This window comes from Rhinolophus sinicus, chromosome 14 (genome assembly GCF_057876585.1).
Source record: "Rhinolophus sinicus isolate RSI-liver-muscle chromosome 14, RSI-T2T, whole genome shotgun sequence".
Classification (NCBI taxonomy): domain Eukaryota; kingdom Metazoa; phylum Chordata; class Mammalia; order Chiroptera; family Rhinolophidae; genus Rhinolophus; species Rhinolophus sinicus.
In genome coordinates, this window is record NC_142514.1 from 174,353,735 (window position 1) to 174,373,150 (window position 19,416).

At 51.4% G+C, this 19,416-nt stretch overlaps 2 protein-coding genes and 1 long non-coding RNA gene across 27 annotated transcripts in view; 1 reads left to right on the forward strand and 2 right to left on the reverse strand.

Annotated features, from left to right (window-relative positions):
* Positions 1 to 204: 204 nt before the first annotated feature.
* On the reverse strand, positions 205 to 1,143 carry LOC141572263 (uncharacterized). Its single transcript, XR_012497584.2, has 3 exons — positions 1,007 to 1,143; positions 740 to 881; positions 205 to 288 (listed from the first exon to the last, which is right to left on the reverse strand). It is a non-coding gene; the product is annotated as an uncharacterized LOC141572263 (long non-coding RNA).
* LARGE2 (LARGE xylosyl- and glucuronyltransferase 2) lies at positions 819 to 6,632 on the forward strand. 6 transcript variants are annotated; one of them, XM_088789540.1, is made up of 14 exons: positions 819 to 1,455; positions 1,547 to 1,851; positions 2,181 to 2,263; positions 2,427 to 2,550; positions 2,827 to 2,998; positions 3,126 to 3,230; positions 3,686 to 3,798; positions 3,867 to 3,992; positions 4,093 to 4,248; positions 4,343 to 4,533; positions 4,940 to 5,218; positions 5,463 to 5,612; positions 5,712 to 5,907; positions 6,148 to 6,632. In XM_088789540.1, the coding sequence occupies exons 2-14, from the start codon at positions 1,609 to 1,611 to the stop codon at positions 6,355 to 6,357; spliced, it is 2,148 nt and encodes a 715-aa protein (XP_088645666.1). In that variant the 5' UTR covers positions 819 to 1,455; positions 1,547 to 1,608; the 3' UTR covers positions 6,358 to 6,632. The 6 variants fall into 6 exon arrangements, with proteins under 6 accessions (XP_088645666.1, XP_019601954.3, XP_074192380.2 ...); XM_019746395.3 differs by having other exon boundaries at positions 4,373 to 4,533; XM_074336279.2 differs by having other exon boundaries at positions 4,379 to 4,533.
* Positions 6,633 to 6,802: 170 nt separating this feature from the next.
* Positions 6,803 to 19,416, reverse strand: part of PHF21A (PHD finger protein 21A) — a 164,008-nt gene continuing 151,394 nt past the window's right edge. For all 20 annotated transcript variants that reach the window (XM_074336283.2, XM_088789562.1, XM_088789557.1 and 17 more), the window contains 4 exons: positions 16,430 to 16,585; positions 13,370 to 13,445; positions 12,841 to 12,944; positions 6,803 to 11,640 (listed from right to left, as the gene is read on the reverse strand). In XM_074336283.2, coding sequence (XP_074192384.2) covers positions 11,383 to 11,640; positions 12,841 to 12,944; positions 13,370 to 13,445; positions 16,430 to 16,585 — 594 coding nt within the window. In that variant the 3' untranslated portion in view covers positions 6,803 to 11,382. The remainder of the gene's footprint in view (positions 11,641 to 12,840; positions 12,945 to 13,369; positions 13,446 to 16,429; positions 16,586 to 19,416) is intronic.

The following is a 19,416-nucleotide window of genomic DNA, read 5'->3' on the forward strand; positions in this document are numbered from 1 at the left end:
CCCAGAGAAAGGCATCCTGGCCTCTCAGAGGAGGAGACTTAGGGGTCTCAGACTGGGCTGCTTTGTCACAGCTTTTTGAGGGGTTGTGGCGTCTCAGGCCCTCACTTTTTATAGTGAGGCTATAAAGGACTAAAGGACACAGCCTAACCCCTTTCCAGGTTACAGCAAGACCCAGTGAGTCCCATCCACTCTCAGCACACACTTACTGAGCGCTGGGTGTGTGCCAGGCCCTGATTGGGTGCTGGAGACCCAGTCCTGTGAGCAGGCACCTTCCACAGCGGCCACAAGCTATAAACAAGTCAACAAAGTCAAATTACTAGAAAAGTGCTAGGAAGAAAACAAACCTAGGGATATGGAAGGAGGAGCTGGCCTAGTGAGAATCTGATAAAATCCAGGCAGAAGAACATCAAAGGCAAGTCCTGGGGCAGGAAACCCTTAGGGAGGAGCAGCAGGAAACTGCCAGGTAGAGCCTGGGGAATAAGCTCCAGGGGGTTCTAACAGATTTCTTCAACTCTCTGGGGGAGAATAATGCCGATGTTATAGGACCATCGTCAGGGTTAACTGAGGCTTTATGGAACCAAGGCCCAAGGCCTGGCACGGATTACATGCGCTCAATCAACCGTGGCTGTCGTTCACGGTCCAGAGCGCCTCCCACCCCCTCCAGGGCTGAGCCATGTTATTGCCGGGTGTGGGAGTGGGGGGTGGGGGTGGGGCTAGAGGAAGAGAGCCAGGCCCTCACCAGGCACAATCACGACGGTCTAGGCAAGGGTGGGGATCCCCGGCCCTGCCCAGGCGGCCTAGGCCAGTGAGGTCTCTCGCCTGGGCAGGAGGCAACTCTCACAAGCCCGCTTTGTCCCAGCAGCTCGCCCAGGCTGAAGCACCTGGAGAGAGAGAGAGAGAGAGAGAGAGAGAGAGAGAGAGAGAGAGAGAGACTCAGGTGCTCCTTTTCCAGGGAAAGTCTCGACAGGCGGCCCCGCCTCCTGCCCGCTGAGCAGGTGTCCCCGACCTCCGGAGCAGCATTCCAGCCTCCTCCTTCTTACTCCGGCAGTCCTTTTCATCCTGGGCCCGGGGTCACGGCCCCTCCCACGGAGGGAGGTTAAGGGGAGGAGATGGGGCCCCAGAGCAGCCAAGAGGGGGATGGGCTCAGAGCAGGTAGCGGGGACTGGGCCTTCCTGGGTGGCATGACCCCGCTTCCACCACCCATCCTGAGGGTTTCCTGGGTTGCTCGCGGGCCTGGGCAGGGGGGCAGTCAAATGCCGTGGCAGGGGCGGGGCCAGGCCCCCGGGGGTCTCCCCGCCTTTCGGGCTCAGCCAAGCGGAGGTGAAACCTGAGCCCAGGTTGGGGGCGGGGCTCGCTCCTGCTAGGACGGGGCTGGCCTGCGCCTCCACCCCTCTTTCCCCACACCCTGGCCTGTTTCTGGAAGAGTAAGGTCCGTGTCCCCAAGCGCTGGAGCAGGTGAGGTGGCGACTCGCCGCGGGAGGGGACCCGGCGGCCGTCGGGCCCCGCTGCCCAAGGCTGATCTCCTAGCTCTCTCCCCTGTCCGTAGGGCCCGCGATGGAGCCGGCAGCCCGCGGTCGCACCCCTCCTTGAGCGCCCCGGCAGGCGGCCATGCTGCCCCGAGGGCGCCCCCGGGCGCTGGGGGCTGCTGCTCTGCTGCTGCTGCTGATTCTGATCGGATTCTTCCTGTTCGGCGGAGACCTGGCCTGTGAGCGCCGCGAGCAGAGAGGGCCGGGATCCTTCCCCTGCGCGCTAACGCCACGTGTCCCCCCAGACGGAGACCCGTCGGTGGACCACCCGGGCCACAGCCGCTCGGACTGCGTCCCGCTGCGGCCGCTACCTCACAAGTGCGAGGTAGGTGCGCGCGGCCTCTGGTGGCGGGAATCCCGGGGGCGCCGCGCCCCCAGCCCGGCCTCCTGGACACCTGTGGGAATCACAACATCTGGTGTCGTCGCTCCTGCACTGACCAGCAAGCTGGAGGTGCCTTGGGTTCGCACCTCACCTGCTCCCGTCCTGTTTCCCCATTTGAGAAGCGAGGAGGCTGGACTCTTGCGCGGACCCCGCCTTCCGCAGCCGCATGCCTGGTGGGGCTACACTGCCCTAGGCCAGGCCCCCCAACCATGGGTCCTCACCATCTATAACGGAGGAAGGGGCTCCTGTCGACCTCACTGTCTCCTCCCCAGCTCTTGCATGTGGCAATCGTGTGTGCAGGACATAACACCAGCCGAGATGTCATCACCCTGGTGAAGTCCATGCTCTTCTACAGGTATAGGCAGGTGTTGAGGGTGGGGGGATTCAGGACTGGGGAAAGGCACAAAGTCTGGCAGGATCTCAAAGTTGGTGTTTTCACTTCTGAGCCTCTTGGGGTGGCGCTTGCCGGATGTTGCTCCTTCTGGGCCCTATTGGCTTTTCTCCCTTCCTTCCCAAAGGAAAAACCCGCTGCACCTCCATTTGGTGACTGATGCGGTGGCCAGGAGCATCCTGGAGACGCTCTTCCACACATGGATGGTGCCCGCTGTCCGGGTCAGCTTCTACGACGCTGATGAGCTCAAGGCAGGAGCCAGCCCTGGCCCTTCAGCACTCCTCCCCACCTGCCCAGCCCTCTCCTTCCTCCCAGGGGTGTGTGTGTGTGTGTGTGTGTGTGTGTGTGGAGGGGTCAGCAGTGGAGAGGTTAGAGCTGTCTGGGACCCCCAGTTCCATCACACCTACTGAAACTCAAATCCCTCACCCCTTCTGGGGCTCACCCCTTCTTCCCCGTTACCCTGAGTATGACCTGGCACTCACAGGTCCTTCTTTGCCAGGCTCATGGCCAGACCTTCCCACCCACAGCCCCAGGTCTCCTGGATCCCCAACAAGCACTACTCTGGCCTCTATGGGTTAATGAAGCTCGTGCTGCCTGGTGTGCTGCCTCCTGACCTGGTCCGTGTTATTGTCCTGGACACAGATGTCACCTTTGCCTCCGACATTGCAGAGCTCTGGGCACTCTTTGCCCATTTTTCTGGTGAGAGGCCTGGTACCCTGCCCCTGTCAGCCCTCCTCCCTGGCCCATCCAAGCCGCCCCTGTGGCCTAGCCTGAGCCGAGGTCCTGTGGCAGCCTCAGGCAGCTGCCTCGTACCCTCCCCTCCCAGATGGGCAGGTGATCGGTCTCGTGGAGAACCAGAGCGACTGGTACCTGGGCAACCTCTGGAGGAACCACAGGCCCTGGCCTGCCTTAGGCCGGGGATTTAACACAGGTGGGGACGGTGGGGGGAGGCAGGAGGGGTGGCCACTTGTCCTGGGGCCCCAGGGACTCTGGGCAGGGCACAGAATTCTAGGAAGACCCCAGGAAGAATATTGCTGTGGAAAGAACACAGAGAAGAACCAGAAAACAGTTCCAACCTTGGCTGTACATGCTGGATGACTTTGGCAAGAAAACTGCGCCTCAGTTTTCTTATCCATTAAATGGGGATTTTACCAGCCCCAGGATCACCGGTATGAGAAGATGGCTTGGAGGTGCTCTGTAAGCTGTGCTAATCCTCCCCTTCACCCCCAAGAGGATTGGTTTTTGACAGAGGTAGTCCATGCTCATGTCTGACAGTCAGAAAATACCAATAAGTCAGAAAAGAAACATTCAAAAGACACCTTTAGGAGCCCTGGCCCCAGGAGCTGGGTTGTCCCAGGTGGGCCTGACAACCTCTCCCATGGGCAGGTGTGATCCTCCTGCAGCTGGACCGGCTTCGGCAGACTGGCTGGGAGCAGATGTGGAAGCTGACAGCTACGCAGGAGCTCCTCACCTTGCCCGCCACCTCACTGGCTGACCAGGTCTGGAAGAGCTTTTGAGGGAGGTGAGGCAGGCTCAGGGCTGAGGTGAGATGGCTTTCTCTGCCCAGGACATCTTCAATGCTGTAATTAAGGGGCACCCAGGGCTGGTGCAGCCCCTGCCCTGCGTCTGGAATGTGCAGCTGTCAGACCACACGCTGGCCGAGCGCTGTTACTTGGAGGCGGCTGACCTCAAGGTGAATGGAGGTGGGGGGCTGAGTAGTGGTGGTGGTCGTGGGCCAAAGATGGGAGTCCTGTTCCCATTCATTCCCCCACCGACACCCTCCTGGGTCCCAGGTGATCCACTGGAACTCACCAAAGAAGCTGCGTGTGAAGAACAAGCACGTGGAATTCTTCCGTAACCTCTACCTGACCTTCTTGGAGTACGATGGGAATCTGCTACGGAGAGGGCTCTTTGGGTGCCCCAGCCCACCCTCACCTGAGGCCGAGCAGGTGAGAGGGAGCCGCCTTCCTTTGCTGTGGGGACACTCTGCCCCTCTCTACTCTGGTGGGACCCAGCCTGGTCTGGGAACTTGTTCTGCCCCAGCCCTGGTCCTTCCCCCCTCGATTCCCTCAGTTACAGCGGGCCCTGGCACAACTCAACGAGGAAGATGCCTGCTTTGAGTTCCGGCAGCAGCAGCTCACTGTACACCGTGTGCATGTCACTTTTCTGCCCCATGAGCCGCCGCCCTCCCGGCCCCACGATGTCACCCTTGTGGCCCATCTCTCCATGGACCGGTGAGGGCACTGCAGACAGCCCCAGAGAGCATGGTATAGGCTGAGACTGGGCATTTTGAGAGGAGGGTTTCATTTGGTAGAAGAAAGCTCTCACTGCCTGATGATTGAGGAGTTCCAGAGCTTGGAGACACTGGATATGGTTGAAAGAGCTTAGGCTTTGGGAATCACTCAGATGCCCTCCGTAAATGTTGGACCACGGGCACGTCTTAATTATCTCTGGCCCTCAGTTTTCTCATCTGTCACATGAGAAGTTCCCCACCTTGTGGGCTATTTGTGAAGATTAAATAAGGCCAGCTCAAAAAAAAGCGCTTGGAAGGTGCTTAGGAAGACACTTGAGGGGTGTCCACAGCAGCTAACGTGGGAGGTTTTCCAGCGCTCCCTGGGCTGACCATCCCCCTCACCCCAGGCTGCAGATGCTGGAAGCCCTGTGTAGGCACTGGCCGGGCCCCATGAGCCTGGCCTTATACCTCACAGACGCAGAGGCCCAGCAGTTCCTGCGTTTCGTCGAGGCCTCGGCGGTGCTTTCTGCCCGGCCGGATGTGGCCTACCACGTGGTGTACCGTGAGGGTCCCCTCTACCCCATTAACCAGCTTCGCAACGTGGCCTTGGCCCAGGCCCTCACGCCTTATGTCTTCCTCAGTGATATTGACTTCCTGCCTTCTTATTCCCTCTACGACTACCTCAGGTGGGTGGGAGTGAGAGGAGCGGCACATGGGTGGGTGTGGACAGGGTTGAGGACACCTGCAGGACCCTAGGCAAGTGTGTCCCTGTTCCTTTCTGGGCCCCGGTGTCCTGTGTAAAATGGCGCTGGCATTAGGGTTGGGGGCTGCCCTAGGAGGGTCCTACAGCTCAAAAGCAAGAGAATCACTGTGTCCAGTGCTGGAGGCAGAGCCTTCCCTCGCCTCCAGTTCATGGTGCTGCCTCCTCAGGGCCTCCATCGGGCAGCTGGAGCTGGGCCGTGGGCGGAAGGCAGCTCTGGTGGTGCCAGCGTTTGAGACCCTGCACTACCACTTCACCTTCCCCAGTTCCAAGGCCGAACTGCTGGCCTTGCTGGACGCTGGCTCTCTCTCCACCTTCAGGTAGGAGAGGCCACTGCTGTCCCCGTATCCTCACACCAGCCCCCACCACCCACGAGCGACTAGCTTCGGCCTCGCTCCCTGCCCTGTCCTGCTCCACAGGTACCACGAGTGGCCCCGGGGTTACGCGCCCACAGACTATGCCCGATGGCGGGAGGCTCAGGCCCCATACCGCGTGCAATGGGCAGCTGACTACGAGCCCTACGTGGTGGTGCCACGTGACTGTCCCCGCTACGACCCCCGCTTTGTGGGCTTTGGCTGGAACAAGGTGGCCCACATTGTGGAGCTGGATGCACAGGTGAGGGAGATCCTTCCTGCCTCCAGCTTTGATTTGAGCATCTCCAGGCCCAGGGAGCTCAGTGTGTCTCAGTGCACCATTCGGCAGCACTGTCAGGAGTCCCGCCCTTCTGTAGGACTGAAATCATCTGCCCTTTGTCCCCGGCTTGGGCTCTATCGGATACGCCTGCACCCCACCCCCCAGAGCTGCAGTCATCCCCCAGCCCCGGCAATGACCATCCGTCTGCCCCCACCCCCGCAGGAATATGAGCTCCTGGTTCTGCCAGAGGCCTTCACCATCCACCTGCCGCACACCCCAAGCCTTGACATCTCCCGCTTCCGCTCCAACCCCACCTATCGTGAGTGCCTGCAGGCCCTCAAGGACGAGTTCCACCAGGACTTGTCTCGCCACTATGGGGCTGCTGCCCTCAAATACCTCACTGCCCTGCAGCAGCCCCGAGGCCCCACCTGACCTAAGGCTTCCCCTTACCCCTGCCCCTCGCCTTGGCTCACACACTCCCTGCAGAGACTGGAGCAACCTGCCACCTCTCCCACTCTCCGTTATTTAAATTATTTAAGGTCTTTGTGGGAAGGGCTGCAGTGGAGCATCTGCGGGGTGGGGTTTGGGAGCCCCCCTTTGCTGCTATTCTATGGCTGGGGTCTCCTTCTGCCCCAGCTGGTTTGGGGCTAATGCCCCCATCCTCAGCTGTACATCCCTTTTTCATAATTAAACTTGCAAAAACTTTGTTTCATGTTCCTCTTGGTTTGGGGCATGAGAGCATCTGTGGGTCTGGGGAGGTGCTGAATATCACGGAGTCACAGGAGGACCCGGGCCCGCCCGCCCTCCCCCAGAAGTCTGGACTGGAGTGTGTTTTGCCCACCCTCCCTGGCCCGAACCCAACACCAGGAGACTGAGAGACTTTATTTGGCTTTATTTAGTAAAATGTTAAAATAAATAAATACAAATTGATCAGCTGCTCTGTATCCCCCCCCACCCCCTCAAAACAAAAATCAAACAAACAAAAACAAAAACTTTGAAGCACAAAACTCCAAATACAAGTTCTACCAAGACTGAAATCACAAAGGGCGTGGACAAGAGACAGGCTGGGGGCTGGCTGGCTCTTTTCTGCTCAGAGCGGGCTGCCCTCTGGCTGCCCGGCCTGTCCTGCGTGACTGCAGCTTACCCTGGGCTGGAGACCCGACGACACTGGAGGGAGGGGCAGGGGCCAAAGGCTGCTGTGGGGGATGGTAGATCCTCAGGGTTCAAGAAGGGCCTTGTGGAAAGGGGGAGCCAAGTGGGATTTGTGAGCCCAGCTCTCCCTTTACAAGGGCTGTTTTTAAGAATTCCGCCCTGGCTCTCTGAAGTGGGTAACTCCGGGTTTCCATTCCTTCATTTGTGGGAGGGACAGAGGAATCTTCTCAGGGGCCACCCCCTCCCTTCTCCATGAGGTGCTGATGCTGAGGATGGCTGTAAGTCGGTGAGAATGGGCCTCCTGTTTCCTGCCAAGGGTGCCCAGCTGAGGGGTGGGTGAGGCCCACAGTCATTTACACAGAGCAGGGTTGCCTCCATCCAACAGAAGCCTTGGAATCTGGAGAACCCAGGGCTTGGAAAACGTACCTGGGCCACCATCCATCCTACTACCCCGAAGAACCTTTTGCCCCTGGGGTAAAAGTCTCCTATTAAGCCCTTTGGATAAATAAGAAAGACCGCACCCTAAAAGGGAGGAAACCACTTAAGAGTGTGTTGTGTGAGTTGGGAGTGGGGGGTCCAAGGAGGCTCTTCTGGGCCCAAGAAAGGAAGTGTCTGAGACGGCCAGCCAGAGAGGCAACTACACACACAGACAGGTGAGCCGGAAACAGTCACCCTCAGGGGAGAGGTGTGGGGGGAGCAACTGCACCCCTTCGTTCCGCCTGCTGAGCCGGAGCCAAGAAGCAGTAGAGACAGGGAGGCAGTGCCTTGTAGGGAAACCGGGCACTCAGATGGTGCCAGCTGGAGGCTGCCGTGGCCGATGCAGGCCCCACACAGGCCTCCCTACCAGGCACAACCAGTAGGCATGCCCCAGAGGGCCTGATAAGGAAGCAGCAGAACTCGGGATGAGCTCAGCAGAGGCGAGACAAGACCCGGCAGGCTCCCTGAAAGGAAAAGGACCTGCAGGCCACATTGGCAAGAATGTGAGCGGAGCAGGGAAGATGACAGCAACATGACCTCACTGCCTCCAGGGCACGTGCCTGAGCCTTGGGACTGACAGTGGGCCGGCCCCCTGATCCAGGGCCTGGTGGGCGGCTTCCTGCTTCCTGGTCCCAGCCCCTCCGCTGCCTGGCCTCTGACAGGACTCTGCAGTCACTGGCTTTGCAGCCAGTTGGTCTCACATATGTCAGCCTGCGGCTAAACTCGGGCGTGGGAAAGAGCAGCAGGAGGAAGGACGGAGAGGAGGTGGGGCGGTTATGAGTGTGTGTCTCACGTGGTCATAAGCATCCACAGGTGTCAGGGGACAGAGGGAGGGTCTTTGTCAGGACAATAAAGGAAAAGGAGAGGGTTTACTAGGGCCTTTTCTTTGCAGTAAGGGGTGTTCTGTAATTTGAGTCCAGATGTGGGTTTGGGGCAGGGTGCATTTTGTACTCCATACTAGCTCATAGCTGAATTTCAGGAAGAATCCATACCCCAACCTTAGGCTAGGTCAGAGTAGGACTGCTCAGCCGCAGGCAAAACACTGGTCAAGTCCTACCCGTGTCCCCAACCCCGAGAACCCTCAGGCAGCCCCTTTCTGAGCAAAGGCCTCTAGTGATAGTTTTGTGTGGCAACTCCCAGCCTCTGGGCCCAGACAAGTCGAAAGGGAGAGCTGAGACAGGGCCTACAATCTGCCGCGCGGCTCGGAACCTCTGCCAACTATTTGTCCAACCAGTCCAGGCATCTCCAAAGCTCCCTGACTAGACATAGCACCTTGGTTTCTGTACGAGGAAAGGGAGCTCCTCTCTGTCCCCTCAGGCAACCTTGCAGCCGGCCCGACTCTGAGGCCTGTGCAGCCGCTCTTAATCTCCTTTCATAATCTCCCTGGGAAGATGAATGAAAACAGTTGGTAGAGATGAGACACATTTAACCTCAGAGGTGGTTCTGTTGCATTTGCTTTCAGGATCCACCTTTGTCTCTCTGGGTCTAACTCGGTGAGGGAGAAATTAATGGGACCTTTTCTGCCCCTCCTAGACTCTGGCCACTAGGAGGCATGGGGTGGGCTTGGGGAAGCTGCTCTGGGAGGGCCCCTGTCTCCCTCCTGTAGGCCAGGTGTGCAATGGGCAAAGGACTCCAGTGGGAGCACACACCTGACAAATGTATTTCCTACAAGGCAAGATGATAGAAATGGTCCAAGCCTTTCAGAACCCTGGTTTTCTCAAGAGGGAGACCGGCCAAGCCAAGGCAGGCACAGCTATTCCAGCCACGGGTCACCCAGGAATCGTGTGGGTGGGAAAAGTGGAGTAAACTCCATCTTGGGTGCCTGGAACCAGCAGGCCGAGAAAGGGGCTGGAGATTCAGAACTCTCTTCAATGGCAAGACAGATACAAAGGGGCTGTCTGTCTCCGAGACACCCTGTACCCTCAAGACATCTCATTCCTTCCTTCTTTCTAAGCACCAAGGTCTGATGCAGCCAGCCTGCCCCCTGCACCCTCCCAGGAAGGCCAGGGTGCATGGGCACCAATGAGTTTCACTGGCCATTTCCTTCCGAGTTGTCCCCCAGGCACTCAAAATGCTGGTGGCTGAAAGACCAAGAGCAGCACCAAAGGAAGGGATCTTATTTAGGCACCAGCCTTTTGCTCTAGCAAAATCCCAGGGGACAATGGGTGGGGCCCTGATACCATTCACACTCCATCTGGGCTTCAAACACTGGAGCCCGGCCCTGCACCAAGCAGCGAGGGCAGACTTTTCTGAGGAGGGCAGAATGGCGGGAGAGCCCCACCCCTGCCCGGCGGGGCCGCCTTCTGAGGACACAAATCACGGAGACTAGCTCACCAGTCTTGAGACACAAACACAGCAAAATGTCATCATGATCAGCAGGTTCTGTGCTAAAAAATTATAACTACACAGCATTTTCTCCAGTTCTGACACCTTTTTAATAGAAATCACTGTTTTTAGGAAACAAATAGCACTTTTGTATTTTTTACAATGTTTCTTACCTTGATCTTAATTTAAGTAACACTAGGAAGACCTCAATATCTTTTATTTTCCTTTTTAATTTAAAAAAAAGTTGCTGTTGTTGTTTTTTATCCCCAGATACAAAGATTTTTTGCCCTTGCATAAAAAAACAGTGCCCCGAACGATGACACAAGGACTCACACAGACTCACTGGACCTCACTGACACTATGATTCCTATTCTACCATGCAAGGTCTCGACTACCCTTAATTGGACTGTCAGCCTGAAAAACAGCTTTTCTATTCCTTATTTTAGTTTTTGTTACCAAAAAAGTAAAATAAACAACAAAATAAAACTTTTTTGAAAGAAAAAAGAACGAAAACAAAAATTTAAAAAAAGGAAAAAAGAAATGTCTCCATTCAATTCACACACACCTGGGTCGCGTGCTGCTTTGCTCAGGATCTTCTCTTTTTATAAATATAGAAAAGGGATGGAGCTTGTTTTCAAGTAAAATCACTGATCCACCTTGTTTCCTTCCTCGACACACACACACCCTTCTTCCCTGCCCTGGGCAAGGGCCGGGCTGAGCTCGGCTCTGCTTGTTCTCGGAGAGGGAAGGAACCGGACCATCGGGGACGCGCACCAATTTGCCAAAGCAGGGAAGGAAGTGTGGGAGTGGTGGGGCGCCCACGCGGGGACGCGGAGTGCTCGGGAGAAGGATCTGATGGCTGTCCTTGGTGTCCACCTCTCCGTGCACCGTGTCCCACCCCAGACAATAAGAAATACTGCTTATTTGATATACTTTTCCCACCCCGGCTCCCCCCCATTCCCTCCCCATCCCTCCTCTGGGCACTGGGGTTGGTTAAATCTCGATTTCCTTTTTTTGGTTTTATAGTAGTGAAAGTTGAGAAACAGGAAAGCCCACACACTCTTTGGACTTGTCTTCTCTACCTATACAAACGGCTCGGCAAATAAGGATCTGAAACCTGCTCTCCTCCCTCCACCCGTCCCTGCTCCCACCCAACAAAACAAAAACAAACCCATCGTGGCTGTGGAGGCTGCTGCAGGCACACACTGGTGTATAATAGAGAGAGTAAATATATTATTTCACTTGGCATGGTGCTGGCAAAGAACCTCCAGCTGGCACTATTTCATGTAACATGGTCCAATCTTTGCATGTACACACAGAATAAGAAGGATCAATTGGCAAACTCTGGTGCCACCTGGCACAAGCATCTTCTCTCTCTCTGGAACCAAAGAACCAAAAGAATTCTGTACTTTCCAGAAGAAATCCGGCTTTGCTTTTCTAGAGTCTTCAGTGTTTTGCTCTCCTTGCCGCCGGGATCCCGTGGCTTCTCCTAGCAGGGCTCTGTTATTTAGTCTCTTCCCCCTGGTTACAGTTCGCTGTGCAGCTCTGAGAGGAGGGGGAGGGGGCCGGTGTGGAGGTGGTGGCGTTGGCAGGGGGCGTGCAGTCCGGGCCATTGGACATGGCCCCCACAGTGGCCTCAGAGTCTACAGGTTTGGAGAGGTCAATGCCGTGGATGAGGCGGATCAGCTGTTTCACCTTCTCCAGGGAGCTGTGCATCTCCTTCTGCCGGGCCAGGATGGTGTTCTTCATCTCCATGCATTTCTGCAGCAAACGAGAGGGGCGGCAGCACTGAGCCTGCGCTGTTTCTGACAGCCCGGCAGCCGGCTAGTGTGCTGCCCCTCTGGAGGGGGCGCTACAAGGAAGCCCAAGAGGCAGGAGAGGGGGCGAGTGAGCAGTTCAGAAGCCAACTGTACGTGACACTAGGACTTAAAGCCAAAGGTGAACGACCACTCTAATACCACGGAATAAAAGTCATTTTAAAAACAAAGCTCCCACAGCTGTGCTGAAGCTGCTTTGGGCAGGCTGCGGTATGCGTCCGCCGGGCTGATGGGCGCTAACATAGTCTGGACTGGACTGAGCCGTCCAGGGCAGAAAACGAGCCCGAGCCACCTGTATTCAATGGAGGGCCTCCTGACGCTCACTCGGTCAGCAAGAATTCAGAGGGAGGGCCCGGGGCGGGACAGCCACTAAGGAGAATCAGAGACCTCAGCCCACAGAACCTCTTCTGCTCGGTCACTGGTCATCTTTTGCCCTTTTGCCCTCGGCCTCCACACCGGTTGGTTTCTGTTCTAGGCAGGGTAAGAGATGTGAAAGCTGCATGCCACCGGTAGTACGGTGGGGAGGACACCAGCTGGTGCCCGTGAAGGCTGAGGTCACCTCATTCCAACAAGGGACAACGGAAAACTTGCTTCTGTCAGGAGGAGCCTCCGAATCCCTGGTGCAAATACAAGCCTCTTTCCCACCTGGACAGGGCCGGCTGGGCAGTATTTCCTTCCAATACTTGTCTCTACAAACCCCCCTTCCACAGGCTGGTTAGAAAAACCTGGAAATGTGATCAGCATAGTGTAGGCAGGAAGGAAGGGTCCTGCAGACAGACCTACCGGCTCAGGCAACTAGAAGGAATCACAGGCGGGGACCTGGTCTACGAGTGCCCAGCACGGGCTGCTGCCAAACACGCTCAGGAGCACATGGGGGTGGTGGCTACACTGTTGTAGCCGCTCCTCTCTTCTGCCTGGAGACTGAAAATCCTCTCAGATCAAAGCCAAGAGGATGCTGCAAGCTTGGCAAAGACACCTGTACCCGAGGGCCAGCTCTAACTGGTGACAAACTTTGCATCTGCCCAAGTTAATGGTGTTAATAAGCTGAAGGACCCGGATAGCCCCTGGGAGCCACATGTACTGCTTTGTATGTGCAAAGTTCTGTATTTCTGTATCTATCCTTGAAGGCATGAGGTTTACTTACACTTATAGAATTGCTGAGCTGTTTCACCTTCTGCTCTAGTTGTTCTCTTTCTTGTTTTAAATCTGAACTCCATTTAAGTAACTTCTGTTTCTCTTCTTCTTTTGCTGAAAAAATAAGAAACTGTTTGTAACAATAAGTTCTTTGAAAAGGCCACTGTGTTCACAATGATTTCCACCCAAGAAAATATTTTCTCCAAAGCTCCCCCAGAACCCCACAGCTCCCTGAGCCCCACAGCTGAGCCCCACAGCCAGTGCACCGACCTGCCCACCTGGAGTTTCCTTTTACATGTGTAGCTACACTAAAAAAGTTGTCAGTGGCTTGAGCCTGGCTTTACATAAACCAGATCTACTTCTCCGTTTTCCTCCCCAAGAAATAGCTACACAACTTTCTACTTCATTCAATAAAAACTTGTCATTTTTAAATTTCCTTTTGAAAACAAAGCAAATACTACCTTCCAGTACTTCTTCTTCTTTTTTTTTTTTTTTAAATAAGGAGGATTACACAAAAGGGGGCACGGATAATTCTTTACCTGCTTTGTAGGCAATATAGGAATGAACAATTGCTAAAGTTCCAGGCCATGGAATTGCTTCTTCCTTCTTCAGCATCTGAAAAGATTGTTAGAATTTTACCTTGAGAAGGAGGAATACATACACGTCCCCTGTGTAATATCAGGCAATGGTGTCTGTAGCTACGGGCAGACAAAATCCAGGAATGATTTCGGTGGCAGTATTGCAAAACCCTGGTCTCTAGTTCTGGACTATAAAGTTCCAGGTATCAGCCTGAGAGAGGGAGGGACAACGCAGGAGGAGCCAAGCCACCTAAGCCCTGGCTTAGAAAGAGGCTGCGACTTGGCTGGACGTTCCTATCTTTCCATACGTGCCACGTGACCCCCACCACCTCGCCACAGCCAGAACCACCAGCATAAGCTGTGAGTCTGCGTGATGGCAGCAGCCACTGAAAGTTTCGTCCTTGATCTGACATGGGCTGCCGGTCTCAATTTGAGCTTTTTATGTCCCTCAAAGGCAGCCCGAACAAGGAAATTAAATGTCAGTTCCAAATTCTAAAGTATAATCTAGACCCCGTGTGGAAAATGATCAGAGAGGGTCACAAGGCAGCAACTGAAAGAGAACATAGAGAGAACTGTCTCTACTAATTACATCAGGGAGACGCTAGGAAGAGGACTGAGAATAAAAGGGGAAAACCAGAATTCTCTCAAATCAGGATTCCAAGGAACTGAGCAGCATCCCAAACTCTGCTCAGCTACTGAGCTCATTTATCTATTATTTACACTTTGCCTATTTCCAAAAAGACTGCTTATAATAAAAATATAAAGATACATGGAGAGTTCAGAATAAGAAATCAGAAACTAAGCAGAGGAGGAGGGAAGAGGCTGGGACAATTAATGCGCCACATAACGTTTTGGTCAATGACAGACCACTTATACGAGGGTGTGATAAAAAATATGGTGAATGTTTAAATTAAAAAAATTACTACAGTAAAAGACACATTGCCAATTGCCATTAATCCCCTTCAAAAGACTCCCCATTGCTTTGAACACACTTATCCCATTGCTCTTGCCACTTTCTGAAGCAGTCCTGGAAGTCCTCTTTCGTGAATGTCTTTAGTTGTGCTGTCGTGGCTGCCTCAATCTCCTGAATCATTTTGACTTTGGGGAAGAGCCAGAAGTCGCACGATGCCAGATCTGATGAATAAGGTGGATGAGGGCACACCATAATGTTTTTATTTGACAGAAATTGCTGTACCAGAAGCGATGTGTGACACGGAATGTTGTCATGATGGAGGATGACGTATGGTACCCTTTAAAATACACCTTCTCTCAACCGTAGCTCACACCCAACTGATTGCACTGAACAAGTTGAAACTTGTCACACATTGTTACCGAGGTTTGATGAGCTGCTTCCTGTATTGAAGACTCGGCCTTTCCACTGGATGGCACTCAGAGTACCATTCACCATATTTCTTGATCACAATGGAAAGGCTCTGTATCATACATCGCTTCTGGAATGGCAACTTCTGTCAAATAAAAACATTACGGTGTGTCCTCATCCACCTTATTCATTGAATCTGGCACCATGTGACTTCTGGCTCTTCCCCAAAGTCAAAATGATTCAGGACATCGAGGCAGCCATGACAGCGCAACTAAAGACACTCATGAAAGAGGACTTCCAGAACTGATTCAGAAAGTGGCAAGAATGATGGGATAAGTGTGTTTGAAGTGAGGGGGAGTGTTTTGAGGGGGATTAATGGCAATGTGTATTTTACTGTAATAATTTTCTTAACTTTTATTTATTTTAAGTGTGTTTTTCCAGGACCTATCAGCTCGAAGTCAAGTAGTTGCTTCAATCTAGTTGTGGAGGGCGCAGCTCACAGTGGCCCGTGCAGGGAATGAACCGGCAACCTTGTTAAGAGCACTGCGCTCTAACCGGCTGCCCCTAATTTCTTTTATTTAAACATTCACCGTACTGCTTGATCACATCTCGTATAATGATGGTCCCATAAGATAATAAAGGAGCTGAGAAACTCCTATTGCCTAGTGAAGTAGCTGTCCTAACATTACAGTGTGACACACTGTTCATGCTTGTAGTGATGCTGGTGCAAACAAACCTATTGTGTTGTCCAGTCATACAAAAGTATAGCACATACAATTGTGTGCAGTACATAGTACTTGACAATAAATGACTGTTACTGGTTTATGTATTTACCATACTATATACTTTTTATATACATTGGAGTGTATATTCTTTCTACTTATTAAAAACAAAAAGTTTGCTGTACAACAGGATGCCCTGTTACCGGCAGCCGTCCCCTACATCTCGTGTTTACTCTGGCTCTTGATCGTATCATTTTCTCTTGTGCTGATTTAATCCCGTGTTGTTTTGCACAGTAACGTGCTGCACAGGCCTGCAGCCCAGGAGCAACAGGCTCCACCACACAGCCTGGGTGTGCAGGGGCTGGACCAGCTAGGTGTGTGTGAGGTACGTGCACTCTATGATGTTGGCACAGCGACGGAACCACCTCACGGCACATTTCTCAGAATGTAGCCCCGTCTTCAAGCAGCACATGACTCTATGTTTGCCTTTTAAGTCCTGAAATATTAAGATAGCACTTTACACTTAATTCTCTGATCCTGATGAAAACACGGCTTAAAAGTGAAACTTGTTATCTGAATTAAACAATCAATTGAGCACTTTCATTTAAACATTTTATTTTCAAAAAAGTTTCAAAACCATATATTGCGTTTGGACCATTCTTAAGAGAATAAAGCAGAAGGTCTTATGGACTTTTAAGGGTCAAGGTAATGATAAGTCATTTCAAATAAAGGGAGGCAGTTAGGGTCTCTCCACCTATACACAGAGTCACAGCCTCATGCATACGACAGAGAACCTCCAAGGCACTGGATGCTGTGTGGTTTTAAGTGTTGTGCTGTGAACAGGGCAGATGTGGCCTGGAGAACTACTGGGAAAGGGAAGAGACTCCGCCATTTCCCCAGATCAGAGGGGAAAGGCAGTCCTCCCGACTGTGTTCTTTCTCTTCCTTGGCCTGCACTCTGCCTGAGTCCCCACAGTACCTGGTCCTGACACCTGGGACAGATCCACATGCCCTTGGGGATGGTTTTCAGAGGAGGGTCTAAGCAGTCCAGATGATACACACGGGAACACGTGTCACACATCAGCAACTGACCACTTTTTCTACAAACGCTGCAAAAATCCTCATGGATATCACCCTATGAAAGTGAGAGAAAAGGTAAGAGAAAGGACAAAAAGGTAAAATGTAAATGTTACATGCACATTCTGGATACCTGTAAATGTTTTAGGACAAGCAGCTGTGCCCCTTCTAACATGTTACAAGAGTAGTCAAGAAAAGTCATAATTACCAATGGTACAAGCCCCCACCTGCCCCATACAGCTGCGGTTCCCTGGGCAGGGGAAGTATTCTTAATTTTAAAATAGACTTTATAGGGAAGCTCTGTAATCACCTAGGCCAAAATTAATTTTACAGGTGATAGCTCAGCATTTATTACGTTTTGGCAGAGTCCAACCCACAAATCAGAAAGTTTAAAGACATTGAAATCCATTCATCAAAGTGTTCTATAATATGATACAAACAATTCTCATTACCTATCATTTTTGGAGGGACTTTAGAAGGATTGGGAAAGGAAACAGACAAGAAATGGAATTTTGCTAAACTCTTTGCTTGCTCAGGGAGAAAAAATATAGTGAAAGTTCAAATGGGAAAAGATTAAGTCAGGAGCAAATTAAACTCATATGAGCTTTCTAATATGAAGAATTTAAACAGCCACAGCAACAGCTGACAATGTTCTCTCTTAAAACCAGTATTTGGCATTTGCTGTTCAATGGACCATTCTATTCCAGGAGGCTTTATTCCTCCCTGTAAAACACTTCACCAGATGGGAAAAGAAGAGCAGCCCCAGTGCGCTTTGCCTATCTCCCCCACCCTCATCAGTGATTTCTAGTACTCAGGTTAAGTCTGCTGGAGCCCTCTGAACAGAAGGCACAATCAGAAAAAAAACACAAAGCTGATCTACTTAAAATTTGCAGAGGACAACAGTGAAAAAAAAAAAAAAAAAAAAGAGGTATTCAAGAGGTATTTTTCAGCAAGTCAATCCCTGGCCTGTTCTCTGAATGGGATTAATGCCTGTGACAAAGACACCAGGGAAGGGAAGACTGAAGGGACATGTCAGAGGTGAGCCAGCAGAGGCAGGGCCACAGCTTGGTGCAGACAGACCGCTTTTCACCTCCAATGTGTTGTTTTCGATTTCGAGACTATTCTGCCAAAAAGCCTAACTCAGAAATACGCACAGGAAGCAACGATACAGACAGCAATGCTCAATTTTTCCCTTTCTGTGATATAACCCCTTAACCACCACAGCTGAAGGAACAGCTTCCCAGACCTACAATTTCTCTCTATAGGAAAGGAAGCTTTCCCTATAATTCACTAGAGTATCCAGCAGCCTAGAAAACCAGCTGTAAAAAGATGTAAGATAATCAGAGTGTGGATGGATTTTAACCTTTCTTAGTAAGAAAATGTCATCTTTGGACAGCAAAGAAAGGTACTTGGTACATGTACAAAAATACTGCGTGAGAAGGCAGCTGAACAATTCAACTTCCAGGCACTGAAAGAGGTTAAGGTTTCATCCTTCAATGAATCATGACTTTCTTCTTTTAATCTTAAAATCAGGCTGAGGGACGCTCTTCTCTAGAGAGCGAGTCTTTCTTGAACCCTAGCTCCATGTTCTAAGTCTGCATCTTCACGAGGTTTATAAAAATTGTATGGTTTCAGAGAGTGTTTTACATGAAATCACAGACAAAATTATCAGTGATGAAATAAATAAGACACACTGACTATCTTATTCAGAGGGATTTGTTGGGTAAAGAGTTCTCACTTTCCTTTGCTCCTGAGTCAGGAGAACATCAAGAAGTGGAAGGTGGAGAGAATATAACATAAAAATTAAATGATTTCTTTCAAGTTGCTAAAGGAAAGAAAACTTCCTATCCTCTTTACAGACCCTTTAACAGCAGTTTACTTCGTCTTTATGGTGTCAGGAACCTATTACATTCTTAAAATTACTGAGGACCTCAAAGAGCTTTTATTATGTGAGTTATACATATCAGTATCTACTGTATTAGAAGTTTAAAAATTTTTTAAATTTTAAGTAATTATAGAATCACAGGTTATAAAAATAGTGTATTAAAACAATTTAAAACCCCAGAAGACATATGTGTACTCTCCACTAGCCCTCAGTGATGACATCATCACATCATGTAGTATCTGGAAAACTCCACTGTTCACTCTTGGGAAAATGAGAATGAAAATGAAAAAGAATGTTTTAGTATTATTGTGAAAATAATTTTGATTTTGTGGAGCCCCTAAAAGAGTCTCAGGGATCTCCAGACCCTACTTGAGAACTACTGCCCATAGAAATGAATATAAAATGACAAGATATGTATTTCATCCACACAGAATTGGTTCTTTGCTTAAACAGAGCAGAGGAAGTCCTATGGAGGTGCTGCATCAGGTCAAAAAGCTTAGGCTTTGGTGACTGACCAAATTATTACCATAAACCAAATGGTACGTTGAAAGATGGCGGACCCATGATTCTTTGCTAGGAGCTGAGGACATGTTTTTTTAGACACACCCTGATTATATCCATTGCAACTTTGCCTAAACGATTTTATAACTGTATCAACATATCTTCCCTGCTCATAAAAATGATGCTACTGGCAACAAGGTACATCCTGAGCATCAGTGTCTGGCTGGGTCTTGTATTACCACCGCCTTCTAGATGGTTATTGATCTCCAGGAAATGCCTGCCTCTCAACTGTTATTGCTTAATTAATGTTGTTGGGGTTTACACCACCCAGCAGCAAATATACAGAGCCCTGTGTGCTGATTTTAATCACTGCCACTGTAGGAATACTGTAAAAGTAGAAATCAATTATCTTTAAAAAAAAAATCCCTTCCACTAGGTTTAACCTAGGAAGTTCTCAATGTATTTAGTGGTTTTAGAAAAGCTTCCCTTTGCCTTTAGATTTC

Bases quoted from the DNA above. Each gene is read 5' to 3' on its own strand.
- LARGE2 (XM_088789540.1), top strand. From the start codon at position 1,609: ATGCTGCCCCGAGGGCGCCCCCGGGCGCTGGGGGCTGCTGCTCTGCTG. The intron at 2,999-3,125 runs GTGAGAGGCCTG...CTCCCCTCCCAG, and splicing joins ACTCTTTGCCCATTTTTCTG to ATGGGCAGGTGATCGGTCTC. The intron at 3,799-3,866 runs GTCTGGAAGAGC...TTCTCTGCCCAG, and splicing joins CCACCTCACTGGCTGACCAG to GACATCTTCAATGCTGTAAT.